General features: G+C 42.1%; 1 protein-coding gene across 1 annotated transcript in view; it reads left to right on the forward strand.

Moving 5' to 3' along the window:
- LOC114547147 (ephrin-A2) overlaps positions 1–18,895 on the forward strand; it is a 67,314-nt gene that overhangs the window by 28,787 nt on the left and 19,632 nt on the right. Inside the window, exon 2 of the mRNA XM_028566380.1 lies at positions 1,694–1,817. Within this exon, the coding sequence (XP_028422181.1) occupies positions 1,694–1,817 (124 nt within the window). The remainder of the gene's footprint in view (positions 1–1,693; positions 1,818–18,895) is intronic.

The raw sequence follows: 18,895 nt of genomic DNA on the forward strand, positions 1-18,895 counted from the left end.
TGTATTTGTTTGAGTGTGTGTTGCCGCCATTTGTGTATTCCTGCACGTGTGCATTTATGTCGTGTTAATGTCTCTCCAAAGTCCATGAGTGCCTCTCAAAAGTCTCTGCGTGTGTGTGTGTGATTGTCAAACATCTCAGTGCGTGTCTGTCAAATGTCTCTGCGAGTGTGTGTGTGTGGCCTCCTCCACATCTGTTTATCTCGTTGTATCAGTCCCAGCAGTAAGGGCATGTCTTCAGCGAGTCCCAGTCTGCCCATATGTCTGCCGTGATCCGTGAATAACTCTGCCTGCCAGTCTCAGACAGGGACGGTCCTCAGCTCCACACTTGCACTGCTCTCTGACACACAAACACACACTCACTAACACACACACACACACACACACACACACACACACACACACACACACAGATGCTCATGCTTACCATCTCTTATTAATGCACACAGGTAGTCATGCATCCTCTGATGCATGCACTCATACACCCACACAAGTATAGACACAGACATTTGCAGGCACAGATTCTGCTCAGGTAGATAATTCAGGCAAGAGCACGAGCGTACACTCACAAAACATCAAATTGCTCACAGATGGGTTGATGTAGGAACACAGGCAAATATACACATAAAAACCACACACACACACACATGGCAACCCCTCCGCACCACTCTCATTTCCTCCAGGTTAGAGGACACTGAGGTGTTTGACATTGAGCACAACAGAGGGAAGTAGTTTATAAGCTTCAATAATGTCAGCTAATAAAGGGTAAGGTAAATAAGGGTAAGGTTAATAAGCTCTGGGCGAGACGTTGTGTGAGTACACAGCGCTGAAAAAGCAAAGAGACCCAGGATCAGACAGATCAAAGTCTTACATCAAGATTACTCCTCTTGGAAAATAAACCACAACAAATTGGCGGCGGCCGTGGACTTCTCTCCGATTCTAACTACGATAGCATCAATTAGCACTTCAAAGCGGCATAAGGGTTTTCTCCAGCTATCTTTAGATGGCAGTAGGCGTCTTTCTGCCTTTCTTTCAATAACACTCAAAGTTGCGGTAAAAGGGAGAAAGAAAGGGGGTGTGTGTTGGAGAATCAGCAGAGAGATGCTCGCAAATGTTTCCTGTAGAATCTGTAGAGGTCAGAATTCGTAGCACTTCGTAATTGCCGTCATAAAAAGGAACAGGGTCGCACGTTTAAAATACCAAGACAGACAGACAGAAAAGGAAAAGAAAGTTAGGAGAATAAATTGGTGCAAAATAAATTTGTGTGCGTGGGACTCTGTGTTGTTCTTCTGTCGTATATTCTGAACGACTAGGCTCTATTGTCAGAAGAAAGTTATAATGATGTACATGAATCCATCAAGGATTTACACCATTCTCACAGCATACTCGGCGTTGTGGCGTTTTAGAATCGGAACAAATCATCAACATCATTATCATCATCATCATCATCATCATCATCATCATCATCATCATCTTCATCATCATCCTCATTCTCAAACAGCACCGTAAATGATTTAAGTCATTTAACTCCAGACTGGAGCTGCATGTGCTCGATTGCTGCGTCCCGTACGGTGGGAGGGCAGCATGACCCTAATATTTCGGCCTAGATGGTCTGATTGCCGCTGATTGAGATGAGATTGCAATAAAGCAGCGCTCGCTATGGAAGCCTTATGATTTCCTCCTGCGCTCTTGTCAGCTGTACAGATTGAGCTGCCGTTCATTATCATGGAGAGGCTGTCGACTGTGTGGGGAATCCAGGCGGAGGCTGGAGGGAGGAGACAAGGCGAGGGAGGAAGAGGAGGGAAGGGGAAAAGGAGGGGGTAAATCAAAGCAAAGTTTGGTAAACTTTCCTGAAGGTCGTCCGAGAGCGTGGCTGGGACGGGCCCGGGGGAGGGCCAATCAAAGACAGCTTTGTCAACCAATCAAACGGCAGGCACCGTATCATCTTCAATCGCCAAAACACGCCTGCAGAATAAAAGAAAGGAAATGCGAGTGAGCGTGCTTCACTCTCTAAAGGTGGGTAGAGAGAGACCCTAACCTTTATCTGTTTACTTTATCAGCGGATTTGACCTCCACAGCTATTAACAGGCATTTCTGACACACGCACGCACGCACACACGCACACACACACTCACACACTCACTCACACTCGTATGATGCAACACACATACAAATGCACTTTGTCCCTGTCTTTGTTTTTCTTTTCAAAGGCACACATAGTAGGAAATGTAACGCTCCTTCTCACAAACATGTGTGTACACACACACACACACACACACACACACACACACACACACACACACACACACACACACACACACACACACACACACACACTGCTTGGTGCCATGGGGCTGTTTACATAAGGCCTTGCCCTGGGAAAGCACTGTCATACTGCCAATGCTGCCAGCAGCGAAAGAGCGAGTGAAAGAGATGGAGAGTGTGGAGGGGAGGGAGATGGCGGGTGATGGAAGATAGAGCTTTGCCAGTCTGATGTGCTCACTGCCTGGAGGGACCAGCGGTCACTCAGAATGAGGAATAAGGATGGACGGAAGGAGGGATGCAGAAAAAGGAATGCGAGATGAAAGGAGAAGTGCAGTCGAAGAAAATCTAAGCAAGAGAAGGACGGATTTGGATGGATGAGGAGATACACAAGGGGGGGGAGGAGAGAGATAGATTTAAGTGGAGTGAAGCGGGCCAAACTAAGCAGGGCAGAAGAATGGACCGACAAGCGGAGAACAAAAGGAGGTTAGGGAAAGATTGGCAGGAGGGGAGGATGGAGCAACAGCACAAGAGAGGAGAAAAAAGATGAGATGGAGATGGAAGGAAGGAAGAATCTCAGAGTCCCCTCGGTTTGAGGCCGCTTCTCTTTGAGGCTGTTAATCTATATGAACAAACACATCAGCTACATGTTCTCACACACACACACACACACACTTCGAACCTTCATGTCCGCACTTCAGGCTTAAAAAAGTTTATTTATTTATCCGGTAGCAAGAGGGGGTGGACTGGTGTGGGAGGGGAGGGAGATGTACTCAAGGTCAGAACCACTTAAGTGTGTCCCTCTTTCTTCTTATGTAACCCCTCTCTCTCTCTCTCTCTCTCTCTCTCTCTCTCTCTCTCTCTCTCTCTCTCTCTCTCTCTCTCTCTCTCTCTCTCTCTCTCTGTATCTGAGCTGCATACTAAGACACACACACTCAAGCGCGCGCACACACACACATGGAGGCATACTAAAGCAGGCAGGAGTGTATTGATTTAGCATGGTGTGCAGATTCCCACCACTGCCCCTATACGCAGATTAAAGGGAGAGGAGAGGAACACACACTCTCTTGCTCCCTCATACACACACACACACACACACCTGCAAACACACACACTCAGCGAGGCAGCTTTTGCTTTCCAAGCTTTTTCTTTTATCAGTGCAAGTGGGGTATAGTCATTATGCATATTCATTTTACGCATATTGTAATTAGTTCTCAGGCTTTAAGTGGTTGTGACAGTATTTTCTAAACATGCGAGTTTAGAGGTGCCGCTTTTTAAATTTATATTAACGTGTGTGTGTGTGTGTGTGTGTGTGTGTGTGTGTGTTTGCATAATGATCAAAACCCTTTGCTGCAGCTTCTTGGGTGCTCTCATTGTGCCAGCTGTTATCCCCCATCTGAGGGACTCTGCACACACACACACACTGATTCACACATGCTACACCTACACACTCACATGTCACACCTTCACCATTTCAACATGATCAGTCAGGAGTGGGCTTCCTGCAGTCATGTGTCAGAGTGGTGTGTGTGTGTGTGTGTGGGTCTGTGTGTGTCTGTGTCTGTGTGTGTGTGTCTGTGGTGACAGAGTGTAAGCCCTGTGTGATCTCTGTGCTCTCTCTGTACGCTCTCCTCTGATACACTCTGTTCCCGAGCCACACCATTAGTGGCCCGCTGGACTCTCAGAGATACTCCGACTGCAAACCCAAAAGGAGCTCTTACTGGCAGGCACCAAAGAGATACTGTACGGCACGCTCTGCTCCATTAAAAGCATTTAAACTTATTTTTGTGAGCCTGACAGCTTTTTCTTTTTTATCCTGGATTCTGCACGCAGTCTTCCACACACGATTTGGGTAGTTTCCCCGCTCTTTCTGTGCGTTTTAAAAGCATAGAAATCATGGATTCCTCCAAACTGTGGGTGAGGATTCCATGGCTCATTGGCCCATTTCTTGCCACACAACAAGAACAGCACTAACATTTGTTGACCTTAAACTGCAATGCAAGAGAGGTCAATGTGTAATTGAATATAAGAATAATTTATGAGAGTTGTGATGATGTGGGTTTTCCCTTTAGCTCAGGGGTGTCAAACTCAACTTCCCTAAGGGCCACACTAGAAAATGAGAATCACATCAAGGGCCAGACATAGTGTATTGCTTTTATGTCATGGGAAAAGTCAGATATCTTTGACTGTATTATTGCATGTTTCATATAGTCTTCTCACTTACATTTTGGTCGACAAAAATGACGAAGAAAATGCCAAAAACATTTGGAAAAAGCATAAAAAATGTCGAAAAAAACATTGTGAAAAGTGACAAAAAGTATTTGGGCCAAAACGTATTGTGAACCTAAATGTATATAGGGGCCGTATCAAAATTAGCTGGGCCAAACCGGCCCCTTGAATTTGATACGTGTGCTTTAGCTAAAACATTTTTTTTTACTTGATTTGATTGATTTTTGATAGATGCCTTGATTTGGCTCCTGTTAATGATGTTTTTTCATTCCTCTGCAATCTAATGTTTTATTTACTTCAAAAAAATAATATCAGGTGATTGACAGTAAGTAGAGGACAACATAATGCAGCACAAGGAAGTAACAGCACATTTGACAAAACAAATTTAGGGTTTTACTGTGGTGGATTATCCAGCTCAGGCAATTTTGAAGTCAGTTGTTTTTCATGCTGTAAGAGTATGAATGGTAGCAAACAGCTCGCTCGTGGGGGTGAAAAAAGGAGCTCTAACCTTGTTGACAAACTGCGTGCAAACAGAACCGAAATTAGAAGAGAAAACCCTGCCCTTTGGCAGAAACTCCAATTTCAATACAATTATTATACAATCATCTGCTCCTTCCTGTGGGCACAGTGGAGTGGTTATGCATACAACAAAGAGTGTACATGATCAAGGTAAGATGATGCTTACCTTGATTGGGTTTTGAAGATTTGAAATTCACTCAACCAGTAATAAGCTCCTGTCTTTGTCTAACCCCTTCACATTTCAGAATACATTTTCTTGTAAAACTGAACTGAATTGCCCACAAAAGAAAGCACCAAAACATGTCCAAAGACTAATTTGTTACTAAGCAGTCAGTTGCTAACCTTCGGTTGCTAAGTCTAAGACGCTATATTTATATATATATATTCCTAGGATGGCGAAGGCATAACCCGCCCCACTCTGCCTCTTTTTTTTTTTTTTTTGGGGGGGGTTGGGGCTTTTCCCTTTTATTATGTAGTGACATTGGATAGACATGAAAGGGGGAGAGAGATGGGGGATGACACGCAGCAAAGGGCAGCAGGTCCTGCCCTGCCCTGATACTGTATTTTTACCCTTACCATAACATCTCACTCCTCATGCCTAAACCTAACCAACTCAACAACAAAGGCAACAAGTAACCAACCAATCAGAGGCAGAGTATGGCCGATAATGACTTTGCCATCCTAGGAAAAATTATTTGCTATCTGTTAGATGAAAGCAGTTTAAACCAATATCAATACACAAATGCCATGGCTACATTTGCTGTTTTTATGAGACTTTAACATCTAATTATGCAGAGACAGTTTTGCTCACATTCTGGCATTGTTATTTTAAATCACTGGCACAGTGCCCGTTGAAAATGTGCCTCTTTGGAATGGGCCGATTGCTTGGCCTATGGTATTGCTGGTTGTAGAATTCTACAAAACCAAATTGTACCCCAAAATTACTTACAGAAAGAACCCAAACCACTTAATATGCAACTCCACTGTATAGCCTACTACTGACTTACAGTGTAGGCTACTTCTACATCAGAGGAAGACATTGTGCTATATATTTACCTGACAGAGAATGCTGCAGATTCAGAATGTAATCCCAAAATATCACAATGACAATGTGGAGTAATCAGACATTAGCGTCATGGACTCATGGCAGTGTGCTACCCATTCGGCCTGTTATGAGAGCTAATCAGCACCTATCTACGTTAATCAACCACCAGAAACAGAGCGAGTAGCCTACAGAGACAATCTCACATTGTGTGTGTGTGTGTGTGTGTGTGTGTGTGTGTGTGTGTGTGTGTGTGTGTGTGTGTGTGTGTGTGTGTGTGTGTGTGTGTGTGTGTGTACCTGTTTTACTATATTCGTGGGGTCCAAAAAACGGGAACTACAGTATCCTTGTAGGGTCTGCACAGCCTTGTGGGGACCAAAATGCTGGTCCCCACGAATTTAAAGGACTGTTTGAGGGTTAGGACTTGGTTTTAGGATTAGGGTTAGAATTAGGTTATTGTTAGGATTAGGGTAAGGGTAAGGGTAAGGGTTAAGGTTAGGCATTTAGTTGTGATGGGGTAAGGGGCTAGGGAATGCATTATGTCAATGACAAGTCCCCACAAAGATAGTGATACAGACTTGTGTGTGTGTGATATATATATATATATCACACACAAGTTGTAAGTGTTCTGGTAGCTGTGCCAAGAGAAATCTCAAACAGCTAATGTAAGTCGAAACTGCCTGCAAGCTTCTCCTACGCTATACAGTAATTCCTTTACTATGCGACAGTAAGTCGCATGGTTATGACACAATCGTTAGCCTATTTTTAAAAAAACGTCTGCTACGGAGCCATACTGTGAGATACAAGGTAATGGAGCCTTTTATACATTGCCGTGTTTCTTTAGAAATAAACAATGGACAAATAGTCTTTAAACGCTTCAGATGTAAAGTTATTTGCTGTCAAAGTGACATCAAAATGAATGGCAGTCAATGGGATGCTAAGGGGGGGTGAGTGCTTGTTAGCATCAAAATGTATAAATACGCTTGCCAGACGCTCCCCCCCCTTGGGTAATAGGCTTATGATTCACTTTTTTTTAAACGGCGGTATTAACGTAATAAGTTACGCTGTTGTAAAGTGTTCTGCGGGAGGCGTCTACCACATCTCACTTTTTTAGATAGATGGTATTCTGGACACAATGCAAAAAATAAGCTGTGCAAAGTGTTAGATTGGGGGAGCAGGGAAAACTAATGCAGGCACAGATTTAAATATGTACTGTACATCCACAAGAGATGCACAGAAGACATTTCTAGGCCAAATATGTCAAATATATATCTCATGAGGTCCACACTTTAGACAACTGATCTCAGGAACACATCAAAATAACAAGTGCAACCAATAGCAGTGATCTGACAAAGCCTCCACTCAAACTGGCAATATATAGCTGGTTGTCATTTCTGGCCGGTTGACAAATGGTTACAATCGTGGCTCTTTCACACAGATAGCGTGAGGTGGGTGAAACCATTTGGATTGGTACAATCAGTGCAAATGATAAGAGCTCAGTTCACTTGGTGCATACTTTGTCACTTGTTCGATTAACTGCAGGTAATGGTTGCAGTGAAGCAGCTGCACTTTAAGCTCGGAATAGGTGCTGTTTAGTATTCTGTCCTACTTCGTGTCTTGCCTTTGTACTTTCTTTTATATCTTGCACTTAGGTGTTGGAATAAATATATAATTGAACCTTCTGTAACTGGTTTTATGTATGTTTGGTGCATTTGTATCTGTTGCACTGATAATGTTTCTGGTTGTGTATCCTTTGGACTTGTGCTTCCAAACAACATAATAGGTGAGGAGGACTTATTAAAATGATGGCCATCAGTATACCTTAGACAGGATTCAGAGAGTTGATTTAGTTATTTTGTTCCTATTGTCGAATTTGGCTGCAACATACTGAATTTGTTTTCCATGATGTATTCATAAAGTATGTGCTTCTTGTTAGAAAAGCTGCTGATAAGATTCATTTTAGACTGGGCAAAGATTTTCTCCCCCCACCCTTCTTTTTTTCTTTCCTTTTATGCCTGCACACGTGGGACAATCATTGGCCAAGATAAATGAGACCTTTACCGTGAGACCTTTACTTTCTGGCAAATTTGGAAAAAAACAAAAAATGGCTCATACTCTTCTTTTTTTATCTCTTTTTTTTCTTTCCTTCTTCCTTTCTTTTTATGTCTCCATCCCCTTATTATAGCACTTAGCTGTGTAACAAAGATACTGCTGGAATCAGGAAGGCTCACACCATCATGCTAAGATCAATGTAACATGACAGGGGGGCTTTTTGGCCAGGTATTTATAGACTCCAACATTACAGCCTCTCTCTCTTACAGCAACACTTCATTATCAGCAGCAAATCATATCGCTCTCACTGTGTGTGTGTGTGTGTGTGTGTGTGTGTGTGTGTGTGTGTGTGTGTGTGTGTGTGTGTGTGTGTGTGTGTGTGTGTGTGTGTGTGTGTGTGTGTGTGTGTGTGTGTGTGTGTGTGTGTGTGTGTGTGTGTGTATAAAAGGATTTCAGTGTCTCTCTTCGTTCTCCAGACTGTCCCTGGTCACACTAAGAATGCGCTGGATTAGCAGAGAGGTGTGTGTATGTGTGTGTGTCCACATGGTCCTCCATTAGCATCTTTTTATTATTCTCTGAGTACTTTTTTTTTTTTAAACGGTTTCCTCTCTTCTCACCAGTACGTAGCCATCTCTGCACAAAAGAATCCTCTATATCCCCTGAGTTTAAAAAAAATCAGGGCATTTATAAGACAGACACCTAGTTTAAATTGTCTCTTTGATTTAGCTAGACCTGCGGTCGCTGCTATTAACTGTCATTTGAGGAGCAAATTTGAGAAGAAGTTAGAATCCAGTCAGCTAAACTCTATTTATAAACCTCAGGGTGCTGATTGGACGGTGCACAGTTGCTCTTGTCTTCATTGGTTAATAACACATGAAAGAGTCAGGGAGCATGCACACTCACACATGCTGGAACATACACAAATGCACTCACGCGCACCCTCGAACATGCACAGAAACCACCACCAGCTAAGGAGGCATGTATTCTAATTAACATCCAACCCCCAAGCTGTAACGTACAGTACAGCCTCTAACAATAAATTCATCCTCCTCTCTCTCTCTCTCTCTCTCTCTCTCGCACACACACACACACACACACACACACACACACACGCACCTCCATTAATCTGCTATGTGTTTGCTGAGAGGCATCCTCTCTCGCTCACATCTCTCCTTGCCTTCGTCACTCCCCCATCATGCACGCACGCACAAACACACACACACACACACACATATACACGTCCTCCCAAACTGCCTTAAAAGAAAAGACTTAAGACTTACGGATCTTAACACTTTTGGGGGTGGCTTAGGGGTGTTAGAGGGTGTGTGTATGTGTGTGTGTGTGTGTGTGTGTGTGTGTGTATGCGTGTGTGTCTCACAAAGACAGAGTGCGCAAAGTGTGGTTGTTTGTGGCTGGGTGCTTGTGTGTATTTTTGTGTATATGTATGAGTGTGTGTGAATATGTTTGAGGGGGAGAGGGGAGCAGGGAGGATGAAGAGAAAGGGGGATGGGGGGTGTTAAGGCTTTAGGGTTTAGAGGGATAGAGGCGAGGGAGACGAGGAAAAGAGGGAGAAGCAGCAGTGTGTTTGTCTACGTGCATGCAGTGCGTGCGAGCGGCAGAGATGGCGGAGAAACAGCAGCGCTTGCACTGCTTAATTAATCAACATCAAAAGACAGCATTAAAAATGAATGGAACCCGAAGCAACAGTTTGGCTAAAGTGAATTATTCAGGCGTGGAGCTTACCCTGCTGCCCAACATTCTATTAAGAACTAAAATCTAGATTTTTTTTTTTCTCCCTGTGACCCCATTTAGTCTCTGTTCGTATCAGGGCTGCAAAGTTTGCTGCTGAGGATCAATGCCTGCTTTGCCAAGGGAATTTTAGGCAAACAACTCTCAGTCCACTTTTCAGGCTCTTGTGTTTAAGCGGAATGCCATTAGTCTCACTGCTGACCACAGTTACGGGCCCTTAGTTCCAAATTAAGGCTCTATTCCTTTTTCAATTAATTGTATTCAAGGAAGTGGTTTTCAATTAAATGAAAAAGTCGCTGAACTCTGAGATGAGGGGATCTTTAACCTAAGTGAAAATCCATTCTCTTTTCCATTATTTAACTGTAATTTGAATATCTGCCCCAATCACAGTGAATTAGAACTGAGATAATACACATTTGAATCATTTACTAAACGCTGTGCACTGTCCATCAGGAATCCTGATTCAGTGCGTTTACATGCATAGCAGTAACCCCGGTTAAGTGAATAACGCCACCTCCGGTACAGTAGGTGGCGCTCTGCCAACGCTTTTTCTTCCGGTTGACCTATGTCAACATTACACAGACTGATCACTAAATTAGTCAAATTTGAACAACTTAATGTTTAATTTACACATTACCTCAGCGTAGGACAGCATAGTGTTCCCGCCAGATGACTGACAATGTTAGTTAACGTTTAGCCAACGAGCCGAGGCACAGCGTTGACAGCCCCACAGAGGGACAATCTGTTTAGCCATCTCCCGATGTCCGCTGCTGCCTCGGCGGGGAGTAAAACCGATGGACTGCAGGCTGCTCTTTGCTGCCGATGGCCTGCTGATTCGGGTAACGCTGTTTTGTTGTATGGTGTCATAGCAACGACTACGACTCACAGTATGTCCGGTTCAAATACCACTCCAGCAGAGTGGGGAGGGCAGTTGAAGCATGCGCAGATGCTTAAACCGATCATAGCCCGGTTAAGAACCGGGGTAAGGTGTTTACATGGCGTTTGAGAAATCGGGTATTGCCTTAACCCGAATATAATCGTTTTTTTTTAAACTGCATGTGCGAACACTGACTGTTAAGGCTGGGTGTTGGGAAGATTGCCGTCAGACATCCATCAAACTTCTCTGAATTAATGCAGTAGTTTACATTCATTATTTAACAATGTCATAAAATAGAACTTGGCAGACGTGCTGCAACTGAAAACCCTTACCTGCTTATCAGATCATACTGTACGCCTACAGACAGCTAAAAACAGAACAAAATTTAAATTTTACTACCAGCTCCTCTTGGGGGGGGCAAAACAACAGTTGTATTTCACTGCAGCATGAAATGTAGGCAGTAAAAAGTTGAGAACTCTATGAAGGCTACATCTTTGAGTAGGTGGTAAACACAGATGTCACGACTTCCCAGTGTGCAGCTGTTCATACAGCCACCGAGCCGCACAGGAGCTGTAAACCCTGTCGACCAGCCAGAGGCAGCCTGTCGCAGTCTGGACTCACTTCCTGTTATGCTGGCCTGATGCAGAGCCTTGTGTGCTACCGATGGCGTCAAGGGGATAGCAAAGGAGAAGGCAAGATAGAGAAGTGGGGTAGTAGAGGAGATGAGTGGGGGGATCTGGTGGGGGGGAATGAGGAGAGACTCAAGAGCTTAAGCACCAGGACTTTGTTTGCATACACTTAAAAAGATCCATTCTCATCAAAACCAGATTGTTGCCTGAACCATATCTTTATAGCATGGGCTCGCTCCCTCTAGCTGAAGCAGTATTTGGGAGCTTTGAAGTTACCATACCAAAAGATGTCTCTGCTATGCAGCATTTCTCTTGTTAATGTTTTATCAACCCACTCCTCACTGTCGTATTTCATATTGTTTGTCTTTGTGTATGTGTATTGTGCTGATTTTAAAACATGGCAGCACTGGAAAAGTTTGACTTTACTTATTTATCTTATTTTCTACATTTGGATGACTGATCTGAAAATAGTCACTCACAGTAAAGCATGCTGTACTATAAGACGGAGCAATATACAGTACAGACATATAGCTGGAGAGTTAAAGACAGTAACGTGCACACTCAAGCGTACACACACAAGTGCAATTTCTTTTGGAAATCTTCTGGGACACACTTTAAAAAAAAGAAAGGAAAACGACATCTGGAACGTGTGTGTGTGTGTGTGTGTGTGTGTGTGTGTGTGTGTGTGTGTGTGTGTGTGTGTGTGTGTGTGTGTGTGTGTGTGTGTGTGTGTGTGTGTGTGTGTGTGTGTGTGTGTGTGTGTGTGTGTGTGTGTGTGTGTGTGTGTGTGTGTGTGTGTGTGTGTGTGTGTGTGTGTGTATTCTGCTGTGTTTTACTCAGCAGTCAACAATATGAGTTCACCTTCTCCCCAGAGTAAAAAAAAGTAGAGAATTTGGTGTGTGCACATTTTAGGTGTTTGTGTGTCCGTGCTCTATACGCATCTATGCTCTGGCAGTGGGAAGGGTATGTGGTGAAAGGAAAGGCTGGAGGCTTTATGTGTGCAAGTGTGTTTCTTTCTTTTTCTCCCTTAGCGAATGCCTATTTCGAGATCGGTTTGAGGGTCAAGGTTTGGCCACCGGTGGAGAAAAGCTGTGTTCCCATTTAAAAGAAAAAAAAAAAAAAAAAGCTCTCGCTCTCTCTTCACAATGAAAAGAAGACTGAACACACATCTCCTTTTAAAGCCTTAACCCTTGCTCTGCCATATCGCTCTTCACAGCACAGATCCTCCCAAGGCCAATGTGCTGCAACGCTAACCGATCCGGGATAAAACAACATGATAAAAACATCAAATCCTGTCATTCTGCCACGTTACTGACAATTGAGTCAAATTGTTTCAATTTCATTTCAAATGCATCTTTGTTTGAAAAGGGCCAGAGGCAACTGAGCAAATGTAATTGGTGTTGCAGTGATTTCATCAGAGATAAACTTTGGAGCTATAACCCTTCACCTGCCTCGTAGCTCTGTACAGAAAAAGGCTTCCACGTTCTGCTCTCTACATCACTGCTAAAACACAGCGGTTTATTGGTTGTAGTTTATCATTTTGGTAATTTTAAATCAACATGCTTTATTCAAACCCATTTGTCACCTGGATTAGGAGTTCAATTAAACTCTTATGAAGTGAGAGCCATGATCACGGTGTCTCTGACTCAGATTAGCACAGGCTTTATATCCTTTAGGCTGTAGAAAAATATGAATGTCAGATCCATGATCCACGCTTGGAGGTTTCCCAAGGGAACTGAAAGCCTTAACCATGTTTATTAAACTTTTGGGAAATATACTTAAGAATACTTTAAAAAGTGCCAATCTAAGTGAAGAATAAGAATTAAAAAAAATGTCCTCCTACATATAGGAATAAACTAGTACCAGTTCTAATAAATTAGAATGAGGAGGAAATCACTCCTGTTGGATGAGATGCTGTACATCAAAGAAAACATGAGGAGAATTAACTGCCACATTCACTGACAAGTGCAGACAGTGAAGATGCATGCAAAGTGATTGTAAATGAATGCCAAAACAGAAGGGAAATTTGTGTAACGTCCTATCGAGTGTTCAGATCAATATGGCTTGCACTCTTGTGTACCGCAGTCATCTTGTAACTACTCTTTACCAACTAAAAATACTTCTGGGGCTCTCTTTTGTTATCTTTCACTTAAGTCCAAAATTGCCCTTTCAGCAGTTTGATGAACACGGGCCCTGGAGTTTGATTAACTGCTCACAGCGATGTTGTCATCTGTTTGGCACCAGATAAAAGTAATTTGGCAACATGGTGGAGCCTGGTTGTAGTAGAGTGTGATAGGCTGAGATACTTTCAATACATATCCAAAATATGCCACTTCAAGCCATAATATCTTTTTTAAATAAGTTGAGGTGATTTTGAAAATCTGCATCTTCAATCACGTCTGCTTAGACTTGTAGTCGTGGTGGTTGCCACTTTGTTTTGAAGAAATGGTAATTAATTCAGTGATAATACAAACCCTAGACCAGGGGTCACCAACACGGTGCCCGCGGGCACCAGGTAGCCCCCAAGGACCACATGAGTAGCCCTCAGGCCTGTTCTAAAAATGAAAATTAGATATTGATATTATCTGTTTCCCACCTTGTTAAGTCATTATTGATAATTATTGTGAGAAATCATTAACATGATCAGTGTCTTCACATAGATGAGTATCATTAATCATTAATAATAATATATAACTAAAGGCAAACTGAGCAAATTTGTTATTTCAGAAGAGTGTATCAAACTGGTAGCCCTTCGTATGACTCAATACCCATGAAGTAGCTCTCAGTTTCAGAAAGGTTGGTGACCCCTGCCCTAGACAATACATTTATGAGTTGGACAGGAAACTGTTTTGTCTATAATACTCTTTTTCCACCCTAATTAACATGGTTTCTTAAAACTTGCCAAAAATAATAAAAGCAATAGACTCCTTTCCCATTGCCAGTCGACGAGTATGCCTTTCAGTTTTTTTCTGGCGTGTCATGTCGGACATCACGAATGCGCCGGAAAGGGTTAGTAAACAGCAAGGGGGTAAGCTTCTCCTCGGAACGCGTAGCTCCTGTGGCGCCATTTTGATGCTAACAAGCCATCACCTCCTGTTAGCATTCCATTGACTGCCATTCATTTTGGCGTCACTCTGACAGCGAATAACTTTACATCTGAAGCATTTAAAGACTATTTGTCCATTTATTATTTCTAAAGAAACACGACAATGTATAAAAGGCTCCATTACCTTGTATCTCACGTCATGGCTCCGTAGCAGACGTTTTTGTAAAAATAGGCTAACGATTGTGTCATAACTACACGACTTGCTGTCACATAGTAGAGAAATTACCGTATAGTACAGGAGAAGCTCGCAGGCAGTTTCGACTCACATTAGCTGTTTAAGTTTAATTACTAATGTTAACTAGCATTTTAGTTAGCAATAATTAGCCTGTGCCCATGTTGTCTCCTTACATATACCTAACCTCTCCGCCTCTGCAAGATTCAGAATGATTGAGATTTCTCTTGTCACAGCTACCAGAAGACTTACAACTTTGAGACACGTTTGCTCACGTCACATCTATGTTGTCTCTCTCAGTTGGAGGCTGCGCAGTAACGCTCTGCCCTCACCGGAAAAGTGCTTCTAATATCGTTCACTGGTCTCCGTCCAGAGCAACGGGATCTGTTGGTCCAGTTTATATATGTCAATGGTAAACAGGAGAAAGCAGTCTCTCTTTCAAACTCACTGCCAACTAATTTGAAACGATGTTTGAGCGCTGCTTTTGGAGAGATGGACAGAATTTGCGGCCGAGATGACGGAAATTACTGACGGATTTGATGTACGTCATAGTAATTTCCCCACTGGGGATCAATAAACAGTATAATTATAGTGATGTTCATCATAGCATCACGCTGGAAAAGGCCCGAAAATTACCGTGTCCACCTGGGTTGTCATGTTTCCATCACTGCCGATCGGAGCGGAAGCAGATAAATACCTGTGGCTACTGCAGAGTCATTTGTCCTGGGAATGAATGCCAATTGTAATCTTTTCCACTGCAGACCAAAGATAGATGTTAGTGGGTGTAAGTGGGTCATCAGTTTTCATAATTTTACCAGCCAGAAGTAAGTATTTTATTTTTTATATATATATATATATATATATATATATATATATAAATAAATAAATAAAATACTTTATATACTTGTATATACTTATATATATGAGTATATGTATATACTTGGAGCTATATATAAAAAGCAGACCTCAAATTATAGCTGTTAGAATACAGAATTTAGATGACAGATAGTGACAACTTTTGGGGATGCTGTCGACTCTACACTGCTGCAAAGTAATTGCCCTCATCTCTCTCACTGGCATCACCTGGCACATATTTTTGACAGAAATAATTGAAAATGTAAAAGTCACACTACTGCAACTTAATGCTCCATAAAACTGAGCAGTGCTGGTTTGTACTGGTTTGTATTTCCTGGCATTAGCTCAGTCAGAGTCCTGGGTGTAATTCAGCTACTACTAACTACTTACATCCCAGAGCTGGATAATATGGCATATTTCCAGCTTCCATCATGGCCGTGCCTGCTGCCAAGGGGAAAAGATTGAGGGTCTGTTTGATAACTTAAATTCATGACTCAGTTAGTGATTTGCATTGACTTCGGCGGTGATGGATGGGCCGAAACAAGTGTGTGAAACACATTACTGCAGGACATCTTTGCACAATTTGTACACGCGTAGTTTGAGCGTACTCTGTGAAAATCAGCTCTCTGCACACAACAGTAAGTTTTGAGATAGATGAAAGACTACCATCACCATAGTAGCTTCAGGCCAGGTTGAAATCATAACTGTGTGTGTGTGTGTGTGTGTGTGTGTGTTTTGTGTTTGTGTGTGTGTGTGTGTGTGTGTGTGTGTGTGTGTGTGTGTGTGTGTGTGTGTTGGGGTCTATCTATGACTATTTGAGGAAAAAAAAGGAGCGAGACTGAGGAAGAGAGACTAGGAGATAGAAGCAGCGAGTCTCTGTGGAGTTGTTTTGGTCATGGTGCTTGGGCACTCTGATTAATGCTCATAGAAAGACACCAGATGGAAGGAAAAGAGAGAGAAAAAGAGAGAGAGAGAAAATGAAAGGTTAGAGAAGGAAATTTGGGAAGAAGAGTACCGTGGAAGAAGATGATCAGGGAGAGGGAGAGAGAAAAGGACTGGTAGAGACTTAACACCAAAAAAAAGAAGATCCTTCTGTCTTTTTTGTTCATGGTAGCAGTGGTTCTTTAATGACCAATAATGACTCTGAAATCACAATTAGTCAACCCTTTTTTTGCAGTCAAATTTCATAGTCATTAATATGCATGTGTTGTTGTTTTTTTGACAGGAAGGAAAATGGTATTTGGAATAGATTACAAATGCTCCTTTAGCCTTTAAATCTCTGAGTGGGTGTTTGTGCTTGATTGACAGCTGAGCCAGCAGGGACCATGAGTGACAATCGGTAGGTTTACATGTACACAAGAAACCAGGTTACACTGGCGATTTATGAACATGCACTGTAGCAACATGGTTACTGTAAAATTGCATATAACCATGCAGCAGGTCAGTATGGGGGTCAGTCATTTCCCAGACTTCTGTTGTGAGTCTTAGTTGGAATTTTTATTTTTAATTAATTCATTGCAACATATGCTGATCTATCCTTTGTTCCAGCTGCTCCACTCCATACTTTCACCCTTTTTAAAAGCTTTGTCCTGCACATGCATACTGTATGTATAGAAAGTAGACCCGGTTACCTTTCTACATCCCATGAAATCAGCAGGATCCAGGAGAAATCTAGCTTGGGAAATAAGGTCTCTCTGTTTCCCTACCTTGATTGCAAAAGTCGTAAACTTGACATTTAAGAAATCAGGATACTGCATAAATGTAATCCAGCTTCTTATTTACTGCAAGTTTGTGTAATTGCTCTGAATGTAAGCGTTTTGTTAGCAGAATTTAAAACCACACTATTTAGTCTCTAAACCAAATGACCGTGACATTTGCAGGTACGTTTTTAAGCTGATTGGTGTGCTACAGCTGACTAGCTAGTAGCTATACAGCCTGCAAATTGATGTTAGCAATTTTTTTTAGTTGCTTGTTCAACCAGCTAAGGTGCTGGAAAATGCATGTGTCTCTGTTTGTAGATATGGAGGAGTATTGGCTTGAAAGCTAACATGGGTTGCAGTTCAAAGTCATGGCTCCTGTTGGGTTGCGCGGCTGCTAAGTGTTGAAAATGCAGTGATGTGATTGGCTTTATGCAGAGAAGGGAACTAAAGGGCAATCCTGCTCGCACAGAAAGGGGGTGCTGTCATGAAGGGAAACAAATACAAATGATACATTTCTCCCTTTTGGGAATTATTTTTTTCTCGAATGAGGTCACAGGAAGCGTAATCAACAGAGCAGATGTGTATGCTTACAGAAAAACCATGCAATTAAACTTCAGTTGGACTTAAAAAAACCAGACTAGAGAGTGTTGCTTTAAAAATGTGCTTCAATGTGCTGGTTTTGTAGCATTTTGACCATTCTGTAAAGGGTCTGTGCAAATTATCTGAGCATAATTCTACATTTGAGCAGCTGCAAAAAGTATTCATTATATCACCAAGATGTGGTACAAGCCTTAAGAACACATTTTTTTGGTTAAGAGTCTAGTTGGAGATGTAAGGTTTGCAGAGGAGACTTTGAAGGAGACAGAAGAGAAGAGGGGTGGGGGGTGGGATTTTGGGAGATCAGTGGCAGGGAAGAAGATGAAAAAAGAGGGTTTGGGCACAGTGGGATTACTCCCAAGATGTGGGGAGTGAGTGGGAGACAGGAATACAGAAAGACACAGAGAGAGGAGACAGAGACAGCAGCACTTGTAGAAAAAGTGAAGAAGAAAGAGACTCCCTGATGTTTGATATGTAGCAATTTAGGAGGCGGTTCTCCAAATGATGAATATAAATAATTGGAAATAATGTTGGAAATAGTACTTGCCCTAAAATGTTGTACTTTTATTTAACTGTTTAATAGATATTGATTATATCACCTTGACATTGACCTTTTTGTCAAAAAGGACACATTGCTGGGAGGTTTGAGTGTTGCCTCAGTAACCTGCATCTAAATGCAAAAGAATATCAAAAGTGCAGGCCACACTAACATGATATGCTGCTATCGAGTGGAAGCAAAGCTTCATTATCCTCCCAAAAATGTTAAGATGTACGCTATATAAAGCTGATTTTATAAATGAAATCAAGAAGTGTTTTTACTTAACGTCCTGTGATAATTGTGCTGATGGCATGTGTATATTATTTCTATGGTAAATTATAAGGGTGGGAATCACCAGAGGCCCCACGATACGATGTTATCACGATACTTATGTCACGATACAATATTATTACGATACTTATATCACGATACTTATGTCACGATACGATATTATCACGATACTTATATCACAATACTTATGTCACGATACGATATTATCATGATGCTTATAGCACAATACTTATGTCACAATATGATATTATCACAATACTTATGTCATGATACAATATTA

The sequence above is a fragment of the Perca flavescens genome, chromosome 20 (assembly GCF_004354835.1).
Source record: "Perca flavescens isolate YP-PL-M2 chromosome 20, PFLA_1.0, whole genome shotgun sequence".
Taxonomy (NCBI): Eukaryota; Metazoa; Chordata; class Actinopteri; order Perciformes; family Percidae; genus Perca; species Perca flavescens.